Source organism: Delphinapterus leucas, chromosome 8, assembly GCF_059928025.1.
Source record: "Delphinapterus leucas isolate spDelLeu-1000000601 "Yukka" chromosome 8, BTC_Dleu_Yukka2, whole genome shotgun sequence".
NCBI classification, from domain to species: domain Eukaryota; kingdom Metazoa; phylum Chordata; class Mammalia; order Artiodactyla; family Monodontidae; genus Delphinapterus; species Delphinapterus leucas.
The window spans coordinates 66,461,498-66,479,260 of record NC_143136.1 but is presented as its reverse complement, the minus strand read 5'-3'; the positions used below and the strand labels follow the sequence as shown (position 1 = coordinate 66,479,260).

Here is a 17,763-nt window from a genome sequence, read left to right as displayed (position 1 = left end):
AGATCCAAATCTTGCTTTGGCTTCGAAAGAGTAGCAATAGCTGTGGTATCCCCAGTTGTTGGCTAAAGTTATCAGGAGTTATAGTATTCAGATAAAATGTATTTACCATTCTCTCTATTCTTAATCCCACATAAGAAATTCTTAGAATATCTAGAGTTTAAATGAGACTGTGATCAGAACTTGTTTTTACTGTTTATTTACAAGGCTAATGGCTTTTCTTCAATGGCATGTTGATGTTCTAAACTAAGACACATGTGACTAAGACAAGGTTCTTTAGCCTAACGACCGAATTAAATAACACCACCTTCCAATACGAAGGAACACATATGCACTATGATCACATGTGTACATAACAATCATATACTAGTATTATAAGGGTGTATAATTTCCTTCCCTCCCGAGATAAAAATCAGAGCCAAACATGCTTGGATCATGGTTTCATGTAATAGTGCTCTTTGATAAAACAGACATGAATAGTGAATACTAAACAGGAAGCCGACTATATGAACAAGGAAGAAAATGCATGCTTCATTTCAAAGAAACCAGTCACTAGCATTAATAGCAAGCCACGGGATTAAGCTCATTAAAAAATTTGCCTAAAGGATAAATCTCATTTGTTTCTTGTATTTCTTCATGTCGTATGTTTAATATAAAGCGCAGAGGTGGATTTTGTGATCTGGATCATGATTTTAATCTGCATAGAACACTTTAATAATAGTTTCCTTATCTGAGTACCACAATTAAGTTCAATTGATGGTATTCCAGATTTGAAGTTTGATTGTGAAGTTGTTTTTCTTTCTTTACCTTTAATCAGGCCACTGAGGGAAGTTCTGTTCTCTTAAAAGTTAGCTGTGATGGAGGGAATTGTTTATCTAGGTAATCGATTTTGTCTGTGAGCTCCTCTGCCAGGCATTGGGCACTCAGAGGTCAAGAAGGAATCTTTGTGTTCTTAGAACCATGTACTTTTGCCAGGTGCATGGTAGACATTCAATATTTACCACTGAGTGGCTCCATATCTGATATTCCTCTTGTATTTCTTTCTTTTTTTCTTTTTATTCTTTTATTTATTTTTATTTTTTTATTTTTTTTGCGGTACGCGGGCCTCTCACTGCTGTGGCCTCTCCCGTTGCGGAGCACAGGCTCCAGACGCGCAGGCTCAGCGGCCGTGGCTCACGGGCCCAACCGCTCCGCGGCACGTGGGATCTTCCCGGACCGGGGCACGAACCCGTGTCCCCTGCATCGGCAGGCGGACTCTCAACCACTGCACCACCAGGGAAGCCCTCTTCCTTTCTTTTCTAATGTATTATTATCTTTAATTAAGTACAAAGACTTTCCCAATCATGTCACCTAGAGATCATTTTATCCAGTGCTCTGTTTGGCCGCCAGTCTCTTGTCTCTCTTCTCAGCAATGGTAAGGCAGATACCCCTTCCCTGGGGAAGAGAGATCCATGGTTTGTTGTTTTTGCCAATAACAAAAATGTTGGAGAGCCAGATGGCAAAGCTGTTGCCATTGGCATCTTTCACATGAACTATATCAAAAGAAACAGAATGTCTTTTCTGGTTGGTGATCACACCAGTTCTTCCCAGGCTAGCATCTCCAGTCACCATGCTCAGGTTACCAGTGTCAAATTTGACAAAATCAGTAATCTTGCCAGTCTCCAAATCAATTTGAATGGTGTCATTTACCTTGACGAGGGGATCAGGGTAGCTGATGGTGTGAGCACCATGGGTCACCAGATGAGGGATTCCTTTTGTACCCACAAAGATCTTTCTCACGTTGCACAACTTATACTTGGCCTCCTCAGGTGTAATATGATGAATAGCAAAGCGATCCTTGTTGTCATGGATCAGACGAAAATTCTCTCCAGTCTTGTCAATACTGATGACATCCATAAAACCATCAGTGTAGGTTATATCAGTGCGAACCTTGCCATCCATCTTAATGAAACCCTGCATGCAGATCTTCTTTACTTCATCTTCTGTTAAGGCATACTTATGTCTGTTCCTTAGGAAAATGATTAGGGGGAGACATTCCTTCAGCTTGTGGGGACTTGTAGATGGACAACGAGCAAACACACTAGTCAGTTTCTCCAATGCTTTGGAGTTTCTACACAATTCAGGTGCTCCTTGGGACCACAAGCCATAGCTGCACTAGGCACGAAAAGAGTTCCTCTTATATGTCTATCCTTGGTTACTGGTACCATCATCCATACTGTCTCCTAAATTAAAAATCCTAGATTCAGGGTTCCCCCTCACTCCCACTTAAGTATCTGTTGATTTATTTCCTTAATATCTTTCCTCTCCATCCCCAGGGCTGCCACTGTTTTCATTCAGAGCTTTATAACTTTTTTCTAGGATATTTCAACTGTCTCATTTGGTCTCCTTTCTTCTAGTCCCTCTCTCTAATTCATTCTCCTGAGTTACCTAATAAAACACAGTTGTAGTCAAGCCATTTAAACATCCCCTATAAGTACAAATTGATTCTTAGTTGAACTCCAAACAACCCAGCATTACAAATGCACAATCCCATATCAAGATCAAATAACGTTACCATTTTCACAGTGAAATTTTGAGTTTCTTTCACATATACATTAGTCATGCCTCAGAATCTGTATATATTATAGCTCTTCTTCCCAGAATACTCTTTTCCTTTTCCACAAAAGAACTCCTACTCATCCCTTAAGATTTATTTTCCGTGTCACCTCCTCTATGAAGCCCACTGTGACTACCTTAAGTAACATGATACCAGTAGAGCCACACTGCATTAAAGCCATACTACCTGGATTTGGATACTGACTCTGTCACCTTGGCAAGTCACTTAACCAGTCTATGCCTTAGTTGTCTCATCAATGAAATGGAGATGGTAAAAGTAATTACCTCATAGGCTTGTTGCAATGCTTATGTGAATCAATTAATACACGTAAAGTAAAACACTTCAGTCTTGGTTAAGTGTTTGATAACTGTTAGCTATTTTTATATAGTTTATTCACTCCCGTCTTTATGTTCTTATATAATTTTCAGTTAGAGAATGTATCCCATTATGCTGTATCTATCTCTTTATATAGGTCCCTACCTCTAGACGGAAAGCCACTTAGCTTGAAGACTGTGACTTATTCATCTCTTTAACCTGTCAGAGCACCAAACCAGATCCTAAGCATATAGTATTCAGTGAATGTAAAATGAATAAACGTGTGAGTGAATGAATGAATGAATGAATGAACAAACTCAGGTAAATAATATGCCAAAACTGTTTCTGTATGTGTCTGTTACACAAATCAAAGTAGATTCAATCTATTAGCCAAGTATCTATAGACTTGTATTGGTGAAATAAAATATAGGAAACTCTTTCTTGTGCCTTGAACTCCAAAGCAGTGTCGTAGCCCTTTTAGTTATGACGTAACCTTCCCATTGACATGGAAAAGCCACTGGTCCTATTAAATTATTATTTTTTTCTTTTTTACCTGCTCAGTCCACGTTTGCTTTTGCATATGCTGTTTGACTCCATATTTTTGGTCTCTGGTTAGACATCTAATTCATTAATAAGAAGAAATCATTATAATCAACTCTGATGGTCACTAAGAAATAAATGTATCCTTTGTGTTCTCAGAGAGGAGGTTTGCCTCATTTACTCTTTTCTCTTTATAAATGCTGTTTTCTAATGCCTTTGTGGTGATAAAGAGAATGAAGGGTGGGGGGGAAACCTAGATACTTTCTTCTCTGGGTCACTTTGCATAAAGACTTCTTTACAGCCACGTTCAGATGATTTATGTACATATTGTATATGCAGCAGCAGCAGTTATAGAGCTATTCCTACCCTTTAACCTGCATCATTCTGAGTGGCCGTTCACTGGCTGCTTAACTTAGCATCTGCTACTTTGGTAGTCTAATATCCAGATAGAATGAAGAATCAGAAAAATAAAACTCCAATAGGCTTGTTTACCTCGATAGGTAATGGTGTGTGGTTTTGCGGGGTGGGGTGTGTTTTGTCTTAGTTTGCATTATCCAAAATTATCTATCTTTTTAATCTTTGCAGAATTAAGACATGTTTGTCTTTTCCCAACTTAGGAATCAGACAGCAGAAAGAAATATAAATGGTCTCCTCTATGTACTGTATTTAAGGAAGGTCTTGTCGTTTTATAGTCTTTTGCAGCTTCCCAAACACAACATTAACAATATTTGATATTAACAAATTTTCACAATATTTGAAAGTAGACAAACTGAGGCCAATACAAATCAAAATACCCGTACAACTACTAAATCTGTCTAACTAAACTAGTTAAATGCTCTCTAGTTGTCATATATAATTGGTAACTGAATCATAAAACCATTGACTTTTAAGGCTATAAATGAGATCAGAGCTTGGCTTATCCAACCAATATAAAATTCCTTCTTTCTTTTTGACGAATTCCTCAATTGTCACCTTTAGTTCAGGCTTTCATCATATCTTCTTAACTCCTCTTCCTCAACCTCCATGCTGCCTTGGTGCTCTACGAGTCTAGACACGCCTCAACTGCCAAAGTGGCTTTCTTTATTCATCACTTTGACTATACCGCTTTTCCTATGCCTTGGTCACTTCCCAGCATCTCATGTGTTGCAAAAATCTCCTCACTTCAAGCTTCATTGCACTCCAAGAAGGGGCACCAGACTTCCTTTTCTCCTTCAACCTCCCAACACATGCCTAAATCTCCTGTCACCCAAAACACCTCCTCAGAGTCCTCTCATTGTAGTTAGTAAAGCTCATGCCCATGTTTCTGGGCTTTTCCCAAAGTACCATTACTGGGAATTCCCTTTTCTCCTGGCTAGTGAGGCAATCTCTTCCCTATTAGTTCAGAAACCCCATTCCTGCAATACAATCTTCTTAGATAAATCAGTCCTTATGTGCTTTGGACACACCCTGAATTTTTTTTTTTTTTTTTTGCTTCTTTCTCTGCCCTCCTAAGTTGTATTTTCTTTTAATGCATCCATTAAATTCATCCATTTCACTGAATATATGTATCAGACAGTCATTTCATGTACTTTTAAGTTTATTATGTTGTCTCTGTCATACACATGTAAATAGGTTCCAGTTATCAATTGCCGAGTAACTACCACAACACTTAGTGTCTAAAACAGCAACCATTTTATTACATCTTATGAATTCTGTAGGACAAGAATTTGAGAAAAACTCAGCTCAGTGATTCTCTGCATAGTGACAACTAGGGTCACTTCATAATATCCGTTTGGTGGATGGGTAGGTTTGGAGGGTCCAAGGTGGCTTTACATATGTGTTAGGCATCAGGAATGGCCAGAACCCTGGGCTCGGTTTGGACTGTTTGAACAAAGTGCTTATATGTGGCTTCTCCAAGGCAGTCTTAGGGTAATTAATCCTCTTACATGGCAACTCAAGGCTCCTGGAAGACTCAAGAGGCTCCAAGAGGCCCAAGTAGAAACTTTAAAGTTTCTTAGGACCTAACCTTGGAATTTCTAAAACATCACCTCTGCAGCCTCTATTGGATTAAGCAAATCATTAAGACTAGCTTAGAGTAAAGGCAAGTGAAATTGGATTCAACCTCTTGATGAGAAGGATAGCATAGGAATATGTAGCCATTATATGTAATATATAGATATAGAGATAGAGATTAGATAAATGATAGATAAAGTCTTTTGATAAATGACTTTAATTATAGTAATGACTTTCTGACTTTAGGAAACAATATTGAAAAGAAATTGTATTGATTGTACCTATAATGCATGTTGTCAACAAAATATTCAAACTTTAGAAAACATTATCTCTACTTTACCACCCTCCCGTAACTTGCTCAGCACTTTTTTTTTTTTAACCTAGATAGACTACAATCTTCTTGGGTACAATGTATATTTCATTTTTATATCCCTAGCAACTGTCTCAGAGCTTGGTACACAGTAAACTGTCAATAAATGTTTGCTGAATTGAATTGAATTAGTCCTGGATTTTGAGGCTGACATGGCCAACTTAATGACTTCTCTGAACATACCGTAAAGAAGGATAAAGGTAGCAAGAAAATCCAGCCTTATCAAGGGTAAATCCAACAGGAGGTACTGATATATATATATATTAATATATATATTAATATATGTTAATATATATTTATATATAAATATATATTAATATATATATGCCAACTAATACAGTTCTAGAAAACACAGGTGATGGTATCAGTTAATCTTTCCCATCTTCCTTCATGCAGTAGAAATTTCAAGAGACCATCCACTTAGCATGTCTATGCCCAAATTACTGCAGGAGCTGGATAGCAAACATTCTGGATTACTTCTGACAAGCTTTAGTTATTTTGGAGAAAAGGGGGGCAGACAAAATGATTCTATTATGCCTCTTTGTCATTAGAGAAAAGCCAAGCTACTAAGAGTCAATAATAAGAACTGACATATCTTTTTGAATTCGCAGCTTTTAATATACAAAGTAAATTAAAACGTCCTTTTAATCTTGAATGGAATTTCCTTCTTTAAGCTGTGATCTTGTGTTTCTCTGTTAATTTCAAATTTAAAGAACTCTTGGCTGATGAAACTGTTGTATAAGCAGAGGCACTGTTGTTCGTTGTGTAATGTGAGAATCAGAAACTCTACTACAATTCTCTTGTCATGTCGCTGACAGAGTTCCAGAATTTTGATTGGAAGGATGGGTATATTTTATAATTTGTTTTAATCCTGAGGCAGTTTTATGAGATTTGTTTCAAATTACTTACTAAATTCATTTCTATTTTTTTTCTGTATGTACTAGGAAAAAACTGCCTCTTGTTTCCAAAAGTCCTATCTACTTATTATATCTGTTTGTCTTGGCTATTAGGATAATGCATTTAAAAATTCTTTTAAATAATCATTAGAATTTTACATCATTTTTTCTCATTTTACTAATATTAGTGGACAATGCTTGAATAAAACTAATTTAGGGAACTGAAGTATAAAAATATTGCTATATATTTCCATGACATGCTTTCCAAAAATTTTTCTGTTCCTGTTTTGCAGACTTGACAAATAAGGCATAAGATGATAAAATAACTCACCAAGGTCATTTAAGATAATAGTAGACCTGGGAAGCTTATTACTGTTTCATGATCATTTTGTCTCTTTCTAGGTCTTTCCAACTATGTTGTCCACCTTTAAATACCTTTTTCAACATTAATGAATTTAGTAAGCTTTTACATTTAATACATTGTTTACAGACTATAGTCTTTCCATTGGAGACATTATTTTACTGATTTGTTTTAATTGCTAGCTATTTCTATATCCCTTGTATTTATTTATAGTTCTTTCTTACTGTAAATTATTTCTTTACATACATTCATACAAAATTCACATATATGGATTTTTATTTCTAATTTCACACCCATTGCCCCTCCCTATCCCAAGAATTTGGAAGTAACAGTTTTCTACTGATTCTTTCCTTCCATTTGGCAACCATTTTATTTCACTGTTTTTGAAGTGATGCAGTAAGAGAAAAATGGCTGCCTTTTGTTTATTTCCTTGTACATTAACATGATGACATCATCAAAGATATTAGCTAGAATGTACATATCTTTAAGAACCCAGAGGTACACTATAAGCCAGAAACACTCTGTTTTCCTTTTCCTCTTAATGCCCCAAGGTTTTGCAGCTTTAGTGTAGCTCTTGTGTGCAGGGGGAAAAAGGAACTTGAGCATTTTGGAACAAATGCATTAAAATGGTGGCATTTAAAACATATCTGAATATTTTTTCAATGTTAAGAAAAATCCATGAAAAGGCATTTATTTAAGTCATGAAACATTCTAAATCAATGCTACCACTACAAAAAATATTATAAAGAATGATGTTAAATCATTGTATTTAGAGACTGGCTAAAATATTTAGCCACATGTGCCTATTCTGGCTTTAAATTATTTTTAAAAATTTCCATTGACACAAAAATTTTTGTTATAATTATTTCCAAAAAATAACTTCTCATTAATGGAAGGTTTAAGCAGGTATATAGATTTACTATTTTTAAGATTACTGTATTACTTACAAACACTATTAAAATGTACTATATAACTGTACAGAAAATTTATTTTCTGATCTTCATTTATGATGCTTCTGACTTTTCTTTCTGTGCTCTTTGTTGCACATTGCATGTACTTGTCATAGGATTTCCATTGAGATTAACAAGCAACAAGCTTTCAGTTACAAATTCAATTTAGATTATTAAAGAGATAAGAAGTTTATTTTTTTCATCAACTTCCCATTATTAAATAGCTTTTTCATTTGGAAATACACAATCCATTTTCAAATGTTGAGAAATAATTTTAGGTAATTATTTTTAAATGTATTTCAGAAAGATAATCTGACTATACCTATGTGTGTGTGTATATGTATTAATTCAATATTTACATAGCAGAAAATTCCTGTAAATGTTGAGTACTCAGTTCTGAAACTACTTGTTAACACTGAAATCAGATAAGGTAAACCATATGCTTTATTGAAGTAAGCGGTCTAAAATAAGTTACTGAGATTTTAAGAATTAATATGAACCACATGTCCTTTAGATCTTTAAATTGAAATCTTCATTGTTCTTTTAAGTCAGCTGTTCTAGGGATGTGTCATCTTTTGAGAAGATAAATTAATCATCTACTCACTTATATACATCAATAAAAGAGACTCACCCTCTCATCTACTTTATCAAAAATAATTAGAACATCCATATTTTTATTCATATATTATATCTTATTTTTATTCATATATTGTATCTATTAGTGATTGAGATTTTCACTGAGGATATTTTTAGGGAAACAGCCACTTATCCTTTTAGAGAGCAACCTCCTCCAATAAAAATAAACACCAGCAATCTAAAGGTTAAAACATACTGTCAAATCATTCAGTTAAGCAAGGCTCTTTAATAACATTTGTACAACAGTACTTTCAGAAAGCAGAAGGTAGGAAATAGCTCTTTGCTAGTTCCCCTTCCTTAACTTATTATCCAGCCTCTTATTAAAATAAAATCTAGTGAACTTCTTTTGAATGCCTGCTCAAACGCTTTCTATAATAAAAAAAAATCTTGTGAAGGGATTTCCATAAGTTGTGCTGCATTAATGACTTAGAGCAGCTTCCTAATCTGTTATTCCTTCCTCCTAGCAGACCTCAGCTGATAAAAATATCCATACACACAGTGAAGTCAGTGGCATGCCTGGCTTTCTCAGACAAAACTCCCATGTGATCACATATAGGCAGCCTCAGTGAGGCTGATGCCGTGCAGCAAGCAGTAGGTAATGAGTCTTTGTGCAGAGTGAAGCTCTTGTCGCTGAACAATAAAGCATACGGTACCAGCAATAAAACACAGGGCTGGCAAATTTCAGAAGATTCCGCTGAACCAGGAAGAACAGTGCCTTCGGTGATGCTGACACACATTATAAAATGATAATCAATTTATTTTGGATTCTAATGAATAAAGAGTGCAAGGACTAAGACTACAGCTATTTGAACAGGTCAGTGATTTTATAAATTACTCCTACACTTCCTTGTGTTTGATTGGATTTAAATTAGGATGATCTGATGTGTGTTTTGCCTGAAACAAAAACTTTGCAAGATATTTACAGTGTGTAATATGAAGGATGCACTTGAATTGACCCAATTCAATTAAATGGCTGATGTAGTCAGATATGATAGAGAAACATTTATATGATTATAGTAAACTGAAAAGTTATTTATTCTATTTAAAAATTTATGGGTTAAAAATCATTCAATAATTTCTAATCTTCTATGATTCAGAAAGAACATAAAGCTGAATACTACTAACAAATAGCTCAAATAAAAAGCTTCACATTAATGTTTCCGGTATTAAAAAATCCTGTATTGCAATAGTTTGTGTCTTATGATTTGGATGATATATCCTTCAAAATCTATTGATGTCTTTCAGTGCACTGCAAGAGGTTTAGTATATTTAATTATTTAAATAAAAAATTTTAAAACCAAGAAAATTTTGAAATGTTAATAATGCTATCTCCCAGAATAATGCATTTTATATTTAACTATAATATAGTATATATCTATAGTAATCTGTTGTGTGCCTTTTATTTTTCATGTTATATTTCTTTTGATAGATGGAAAATATTATTGCATTAAACCTTTTATTTCATAAATATTCACTCATTCGTGGAGAAAACAAATTAGCTTAATTTAAAAAAGAAGAATTGATTAATTATGTTATGATGCATATTTCCATTGACTCACCATTTAGAAAAGAAGAATATGTGCCTTCATGGGTATTTATAAAAATATGTACACACATGACCTTCTGTATCTAGAAAATAACCACTTCTTAGGTTTATGAGCAAGAGAGTTTATGTTTTAAATAGAGAGATTGCTGTGTGTAGGAAGACAAGGAAGAAATAACTCTAGCAAATAATAGCACAACACTGAACATCTCTGTCAAAGACATACAAGCATTACTGCTGCATGAATCTTTACATTAAAACACATAGTTTAACTTTGCTCTGCATTTTTACTGCTGTATTGTTTTAAAGGCATCGTGGGATCTAAATTCTTTACAATTAATTTCTTGGACACCGTTTAGGATGATCTTCTCTAAGGCACTAGAGTACATTTAACATTTTATAGAATTACCGGTGACTTCATGTATTTGTATAGTGACTCAAATAATTGTATGCCTGTAAGATGCTGTTTAAACCACAACAAAAAGAAATACCCTATGTCCCTGATTATGCGTGTACTATGTATTCGAAGGGAAAAGAAAATAGCTATGTTTCAAGAACAAGAGAAGTTAATGAAAATTTTAAATTGGCCTTCCACATGTATTTAAATGAAGTATTTGACTATTTGAGTTTCCTTGGTTACCACTGTCGCTGCTGACAGCTTCTTTTTGGTGGGGAGGGGGGAAAGCAGCACTCCAAAACAAAGAGTTAAAAAACACTTATCCATTAATAGACGCGGGGGTGGGGTGGGGAGGCGGGAGGGTGTGATGCGGACAGCCCGGCGCAGTTGGTGCCCACTCCCCATCGCGTATTCCAGCTCTCGGGCGATTCAGGTATTCTGGCAGAACCGCAGTTCCACAATTCCTTACCCAGCATTCCGTTTCAGCTGCTGGAGGGCTGCCTGAGCCTTATGCAAATGAGACCAGCTCCGAGGCTTTGACTGCAGAAGCGAGAGGAGGGGGGCAGAAGGGAGTTCAGAGGTCACAGGGCTGGTGGAAAGGCTGGATCGGTTGCCCCCCCAAAAAATGCACTGGGCTCCTCTGCAGCAGTGTTTTGCAGCAGTTACATGAAGTGTGCTTTATTTCTCAGAGTGAAGATCTTAACAGCGTGTGTGCCGTAGTCGTTTAAAGTAAACGCAGGTATGGTGACAGATTTCATGATGCGCCTGATTTTATTTCTATAAAAGACACTGATGAGGATTGGCTATTTTAACTCATTGTGGAAATTGGCAGGGTGTTCTCGATTTTCAGCTTCCCTTAACTAGTTTATTAAATCTTCTTAATGCTGTCTCAATTTGAAACGTAGGTGTTTTGTTCCAATGGAATAATGTCATGAGAGAAAAAATTGGTTTGGGGCTTCTAAATAATTCCATTTTGAGGAAAGTTTTTGATTGCAGAGAGGTGTCTGGGTTGAAACATCTAGCTGAATATCAAGACTTTCAACTTTTTGAGGATTTTCACATTTTTAAGAAATGTATTTTAAATGAGGTATCTGGAACTAAATAATGGAGTTCTTTTGTTCATACCCCACATGATATCATAAGGACAGTTTTAATAAGTTATATTTTCATTTCATTTTAAGAGAGGGTTTCAGTTTTGAGATTCTTCTTTCTATATTTCATCGTTAAACATCTTATCAAAGAAATAATTTATTTGGGGGTCCCATCCTTTAAATACTTTAATTTTCATAATTGTTATTAATTTTCTTTGGAACTTTTTAGACAATGCTATTTTGAACTCAACATGTTCAACTTACTATGACTTTTCCTTTCAGTTAAATCTGGATTGTGAAGTGATCCTCATAAATGTCACAGGCAGGACAAAAGTCTTCTTTTTCCATGCACGAAATTTCACACTTTTGTAAAATGTGTGATCACATCATAGAAAAGTCTGACCTGAACCAAACAAATGTGTACTCACTTTTATTGTTCATATTGCTTTTTTATTTCCAAAGCATATTTTTAAATAAACTTAAAGCATCGTGATCAGACTGTTTGTCTATATCATTAAAATTTTAAAATATATCAATTCAGCAGTTACAATGCTGATGGGAAAAATGTTATTTTAATTTGCATCAAGTGTGCATCTGTCTACATTATAGGTTGTACGTGTATGAAAATAAATTGGAAAGATGAAGAGGCAAAATAATGTTTAGCCATGAAATAACTGCTTTATGCTTTCATATTTGCATAAGATATTTTGGAGTGAATTTTATGCAGCTTACGTACAAAGAGCTAGTACACGTTTAGATAAACTTTCTTTTGCATTGAAAAGGGGGTGTTTATTTTATTATAATGATTAAGGCTTGGCAGTTTGGCAACAATATCTTTTATTTTTAAATGGGGGGTGAGGGGGAGCATGGAAGGTAGACCAAAACAGGAGGATGGCCATTTAAAACAGTGATTTAAAACAGTGAAAGACAATTACTTGAAATATTTATGAAATCACTTCATAGTAGTCATCCAGGGCCAGATTCTCACCCTTTATCACTCTATGGGGACATTGTGACATTTATCCAGGATCCCGAGATTAATTTAGGAAAAGAAATTCATATTTTGGTATGAGTTTTTAAAAAACAAATAAACTGCCATTTTCTTCTAAATTCTCTTTTGAAACTTTCAGTAATGACTGAAGCTTAAGGGGGTATATTTTAAATCAATTATTTCCTTTTTATGTTGAATGGAAAATGCTGTCCTCTGTCCTCTGGTCCAAACAACGTATTTGTTTACTTTTGTTTTATACATATGTATATAATTTATATATATATAAACATATATATATAAATTATATATAAATATATATATACACACATAGGTTATGAAATACCTATGTTTACATATATTTATATATATTGTTATGCATACTATAAATTATATATATTTTGTATGTATACATACATACATATATTTCAAACAGCCAAATAGAATCTTTCTTATGGTCAACCATATTTAATCCAACAATTCTGAAAAGCAAAAACTCTTTATTTCATTTTTAACTCAGGTAGTGCCCATAGTTTATACCTCCCAACCTCTGCGTGTGTTCTAGGCAGGGCACAGGGAGGAGGAGAGAACTGGGTTTAAAATTCATTTAGCTTGTCCAATACTATTAACTTTGTAAATGCAACCGCTACCCGTTAGCACATTCTGAATATAGAAATAAAAACAGTGCGGGCAAAGAAGGAGAGCCTGTGAAGATTCTTGGAGAAAACGTGGTAATAGACAAATGTGAAATAAAGAGAATTGTTGTGCTTCCGTGAGCCACGAGAGAGCTATATATGTCCTGCAGCAAATTTATGGCTTTGAATATCCTGGAGAATTTATGTCTCTATGCAAATTCACTCAGAACTTTGAAGTCTTTTTTGCATTTGCTCGAGCCATACTGCTTCCATTCAAATCTCAGCAGCATGTACCTAGTAAGTTCATGGTCTGGATAGTTGGGTGTATATAGAAAAATGCATTTGTGTAAGTGCAATTCAAATTAAATTTAGAAAGTTAAAGAGTAAATAGAATAATGTAAAAACAAATCATTGAAGGAAGTGCAGTTAGTGTACTTGAAGAGGTGATGTTACATCAGACTTCAAAGGAATCTTTAAGGATTTTTCAAAAATTAATTTCCTGCTTTCTGATTACCAGTCTGTCTTTGTCATCACTTGAAACTAGAGACCATATTGTAAGCTTGGAAAAGATGTTAGGGCAAACATGTCGTACTCAGTCTAGCAGTATGGAACATAGTCTAAAATCTACAAATAACTGTTGTCATCTCAAAATCGCATGTGTAGGTTTTAGGTTGTATTATCACTATATGTGTCCTCCTGAACTTCTGGTGCCTATGAAATAGAAAAAAGAAGAAAATAACTTATAACATATAGCAGGAAAATATTCAAAATAATTGAGTATTCAAAACAATCACATTTCTTCATTTTAACCTGGCATTTCTTAGGAAACAAAACATATGATTGCATTTTTATCGCCTATTCTAAAATTTAAATAGAATTGTATCAGTTTTATTGAAGAGTATAAGGATGATAAAATTGCAAAATGATTTTAAAGGTCTTATTTTTATTCCATAGTATTAGACACATGGCAACATTATAGTAATACTTTGTCTAGGACAGTTGGAAAATAATCTGTACTAAATTAACCAATTTTCCAAATAGGTAAAGTTTATGACTTAAATGGCCAGTTTTTTTAAATGTGTTAATTGCTTTCATGGAAGCAAAATACAGTGCATGCCATTCTGCCTTATTGAGCAAAGTGGAAATCCATTTAGGCTTTTCTTCATGCATAAGAATCATTATTTCCATCGTTACATTGTCTTATTGCAAATGATAACACTGTTCCCCAACTGTACACCAACACTAAATGGTGTTGCTATTATATGCTTTTTGCATATAGTTTTATATGTTTTCTATATACTTTATATGCTTTTTATAAATTTACTCTTCCATTTCTCATGTTAATATTTATTTTAATAGTTAACAATTATTCCTTATCTGAGAGTAATTCGAAAATCAAGTTTGTGCACTTTAGTTTACATTAACTTCTAAATCATTTAGACTTCAGTGGGCAGAGAGAGAGAGATAACATCCCTCTATACTTCTCCTATGTACTGAACTTCTGACACGTACATATATGTAGTATACTGAGCATAGAAACATAGAAAATAGAATTTGTTTTAGTTTTCTTATGTTCAGGATATTGAAAATCATGTTTGAGCTCTAGATAAATGAGAAATTGGTTCTTGTTGCTACAATGAGAATCTGTCATAGTAAACCACCAACAGAAATTTGAAATTACTTTGTCTAATAAGGAAATGAGGGATCTCTAACAGGTATACCAAAGAAAACACGCAGACCAATTGTTTTGGTGGTGTTTGACTAAACATTGGTGTCATATACCGATTCTTGCCGATTTCAGGAATTGTGTCTATTTCATTCTTAAATCCTGGGGCTTTGTGATGCACCATCACCATGCTAGTTAGGAAGAGTTGTTACTCAGGCAATCTCTTATTTCCATGCAAGCTTACGAATCCACATATTCATTTAGAAATGCATTTAGTCGTGTGTGTGTGTGTGCACGCGTGTGTGTGCATGCATGCACGTACACGTGTGCACACCTAACATTCTCCCCAATCACATACAAGAAAAGTAAGACAACAGAGCCATCAATCCCCATTTCTTTTAAAATTCACTAGTATAATGCATGTGTAAAGATACACGAGGTGGCTAATACCATAAAAGCTAATAGGTGGTCTCTTACACTTTGAAGACCTTTGAAAAGCTGAAGGAATATTGCTTCTCATTCTGTAAGAATTAGAATAGTCCAAACTATTGGGGAAAAGCTCCATATTCTGGTCTTTTTTTGCCCATTAATATTTAAAAAGGCCTGAGAACTACTTTAACAAACCTGGGTAACTTTGTTTAATACAATAAAATGTTGTAAACTTAGGGCAATTCATGAACAATTGAAAAACCAGGAAAGTATTGTATATTGTTTTCTTGATAAGTAAGTGCTTTTATTTTGTAGTTTATTGAGTGTGTGAGTTCAAGCTGTATCATGGAGTGTGCAAAGACTGAATAGGACAGTGGTTTGGAGCTTACCTTCATGTCCCAACCCTGGTGTCACTTCTAAGACATGGTCTGCAACTTACAATCCATGTGGCCTTGGACAGGGTACTTGAAAACTCTAAGCCTCATCTTCATCTGCAAAGTGGGGATAACTGTCTCTATATCAAAGGGTTTTTATGAAAATGAAATGGCATGATGCATGCCTGGCACAAAATAAGATCATTTTAAGTGATAACTAATATTACTATTTTTCATCCCACAGGGGTTGATTCCCTGGTGCTGATAAGACAAGTTCAGCTTAAGCCTGTAGTTACAGATAACCTTGATAAAACATCTTAGACTTCAATGGATGAGGAATAGACGTGTTTTCCAAAAATAGAAACCCACTGAGAGTTTATTGGAGGTCATACCTAGGAGGTACTAAGCAGCTGATATCTCATAATCAGATGGGACAAGTAGAGAAGGCAGTCACCAAATTCAAACTACATGTGGCTTCATAGATAGCTTAAATCTTACCAACCAGAAGCATAATAACCACAAAATCCTCACATAGGATGATGTAGTAATACGTGATTTTCTGAGCTCTCTTGTTTTATATCATTTGTTGCTTTAAAATGTTTCATCTTTGGGCCTTTGCCTACTATTTTTTCTTTTCCATGTTGACTTTGTACAATTAAGGCATTAGTTGTTCATTCTATTCACCGCAGTTCCTATCTTATCCATAGACTATGGACCTTTCAATTACAGAGGGAGCCTGGCTCATGTTAGGCGCCCAAGAAATGTTTGCTGAGCCAGTGCTGTTGTGGAGCATGAGTCCAGTTCTACCTCATGACTTAAAAGTGCTAATTTGTTTGAATCATGAAACGATCTCTATTCATGGACTTGCTGCTATTTTAAACTTCCTGTGTATCAGAATGATGTCTAGAAATATTACATCAATTGATTTAGCCACAAGGTTTTTCAGAAGAAATTTAGAAAACATATCTACATTTTTTTACTTAAAAATTATTATAATAGTAGCATACCTAGAAGTGATAACTATACATTGGTAGCAAGTGTCGGATAAATTGGTTGGGGAGGAATATCATGACTCTGCTTTTGTGAAACTTGTTTGAATGATGAAACTTTTCTAAATAGTGGGTTTCCAAGTTTTAAAAGATTGTATGAGCGTGGTGTGATTTATTTCTATTGTGAAGCAGTTTTAATTTATGCCAGTAGAACCTTCACTGAGACTTGAAAATCCAAGTATTTAATCTTACTCTCTAAATTATTTTTACTAATTGCTGCTTAATCTGATGTCAGCTGAAGGTTGAATAACTATTGTTCTCTGCCTTAGATAGTAGAAATCTATATCTTGCCTAAGGTAGTAATCATTTTAAAGAACATCCAAAGTACTTTCTTCTACTTACTCTAATTTTTTAAATCTTCTTTATTTTTTTGCACAGTATCTTTGGCAGGATCCCAGTGCTTAGATGGGTATAGTCCTAAAGCTTGACCATATTTTTTTCTGATGTCCACTTTAGAGTACTTTTGAGGGAAGTGTTTTTAAATATCCTTTCACTTCAGACTATTCTAATGATTCTTCTGAAGGAAAAGGATGTCATATTTCTTACATACCTTTTGAGCTACACTGACTACTTTATTATTTAGTCAGAAACTTTCTAAAAGACTGAAGAGAAACTTCTTAAGTGCTAAGGAGAAAAAAATACGTTATCTTCCAGTGCTGCAATAGTAATTCTAAATTCTTCCATGTCTGTGTGGTCTTTTTTTTCCCTTAATGTGGTAAGTCTTGCCAATCTTCCAGGAAACTAGGCTAAATACTCCTCTTTAGTCGTAATAGCAAGCACATCAAATAAATTTATCGTTGGTACTTTTGTCATTGGGGTAGGAAAAATAGGCTGACAACAGACACTTGATCAATTTTCAACAGTTTTAAAAGCCTTATCATGTTCTTGGTTGGGTCTCTGTGCTCTTGCTAACTGAAAACACGTCCTGAAAGTTAACA

The 17,763-nt window shown here is 34.7% G+C and overlaps 1 protein-coding gene across 1 annotated transcript; it reads right to left on the bottom strand.

The window, feature by feature from the left end:
- Positions 1 to 1,108: 1,108 nt before the first annotated feature.
- LOC111172815 (small ribosomal subunit protein eS4, X isoform-like) lies at positions 1,109 to 2,778 on the bottom strand. The gene is given in 2 exon segments (XM_089916743.1): positions 1,109 to 2,090; positions 2,093 to 2,778. Coding segments are annotated over 2 exon segments (846 nt in total). The 5' UTR covers positions 2,208 to 2,778; the 3' UTR covers positions 1,109 to 1,359.
- Positions 2,779 to 17,763: the final 14,985 nt, after the last annotated feature.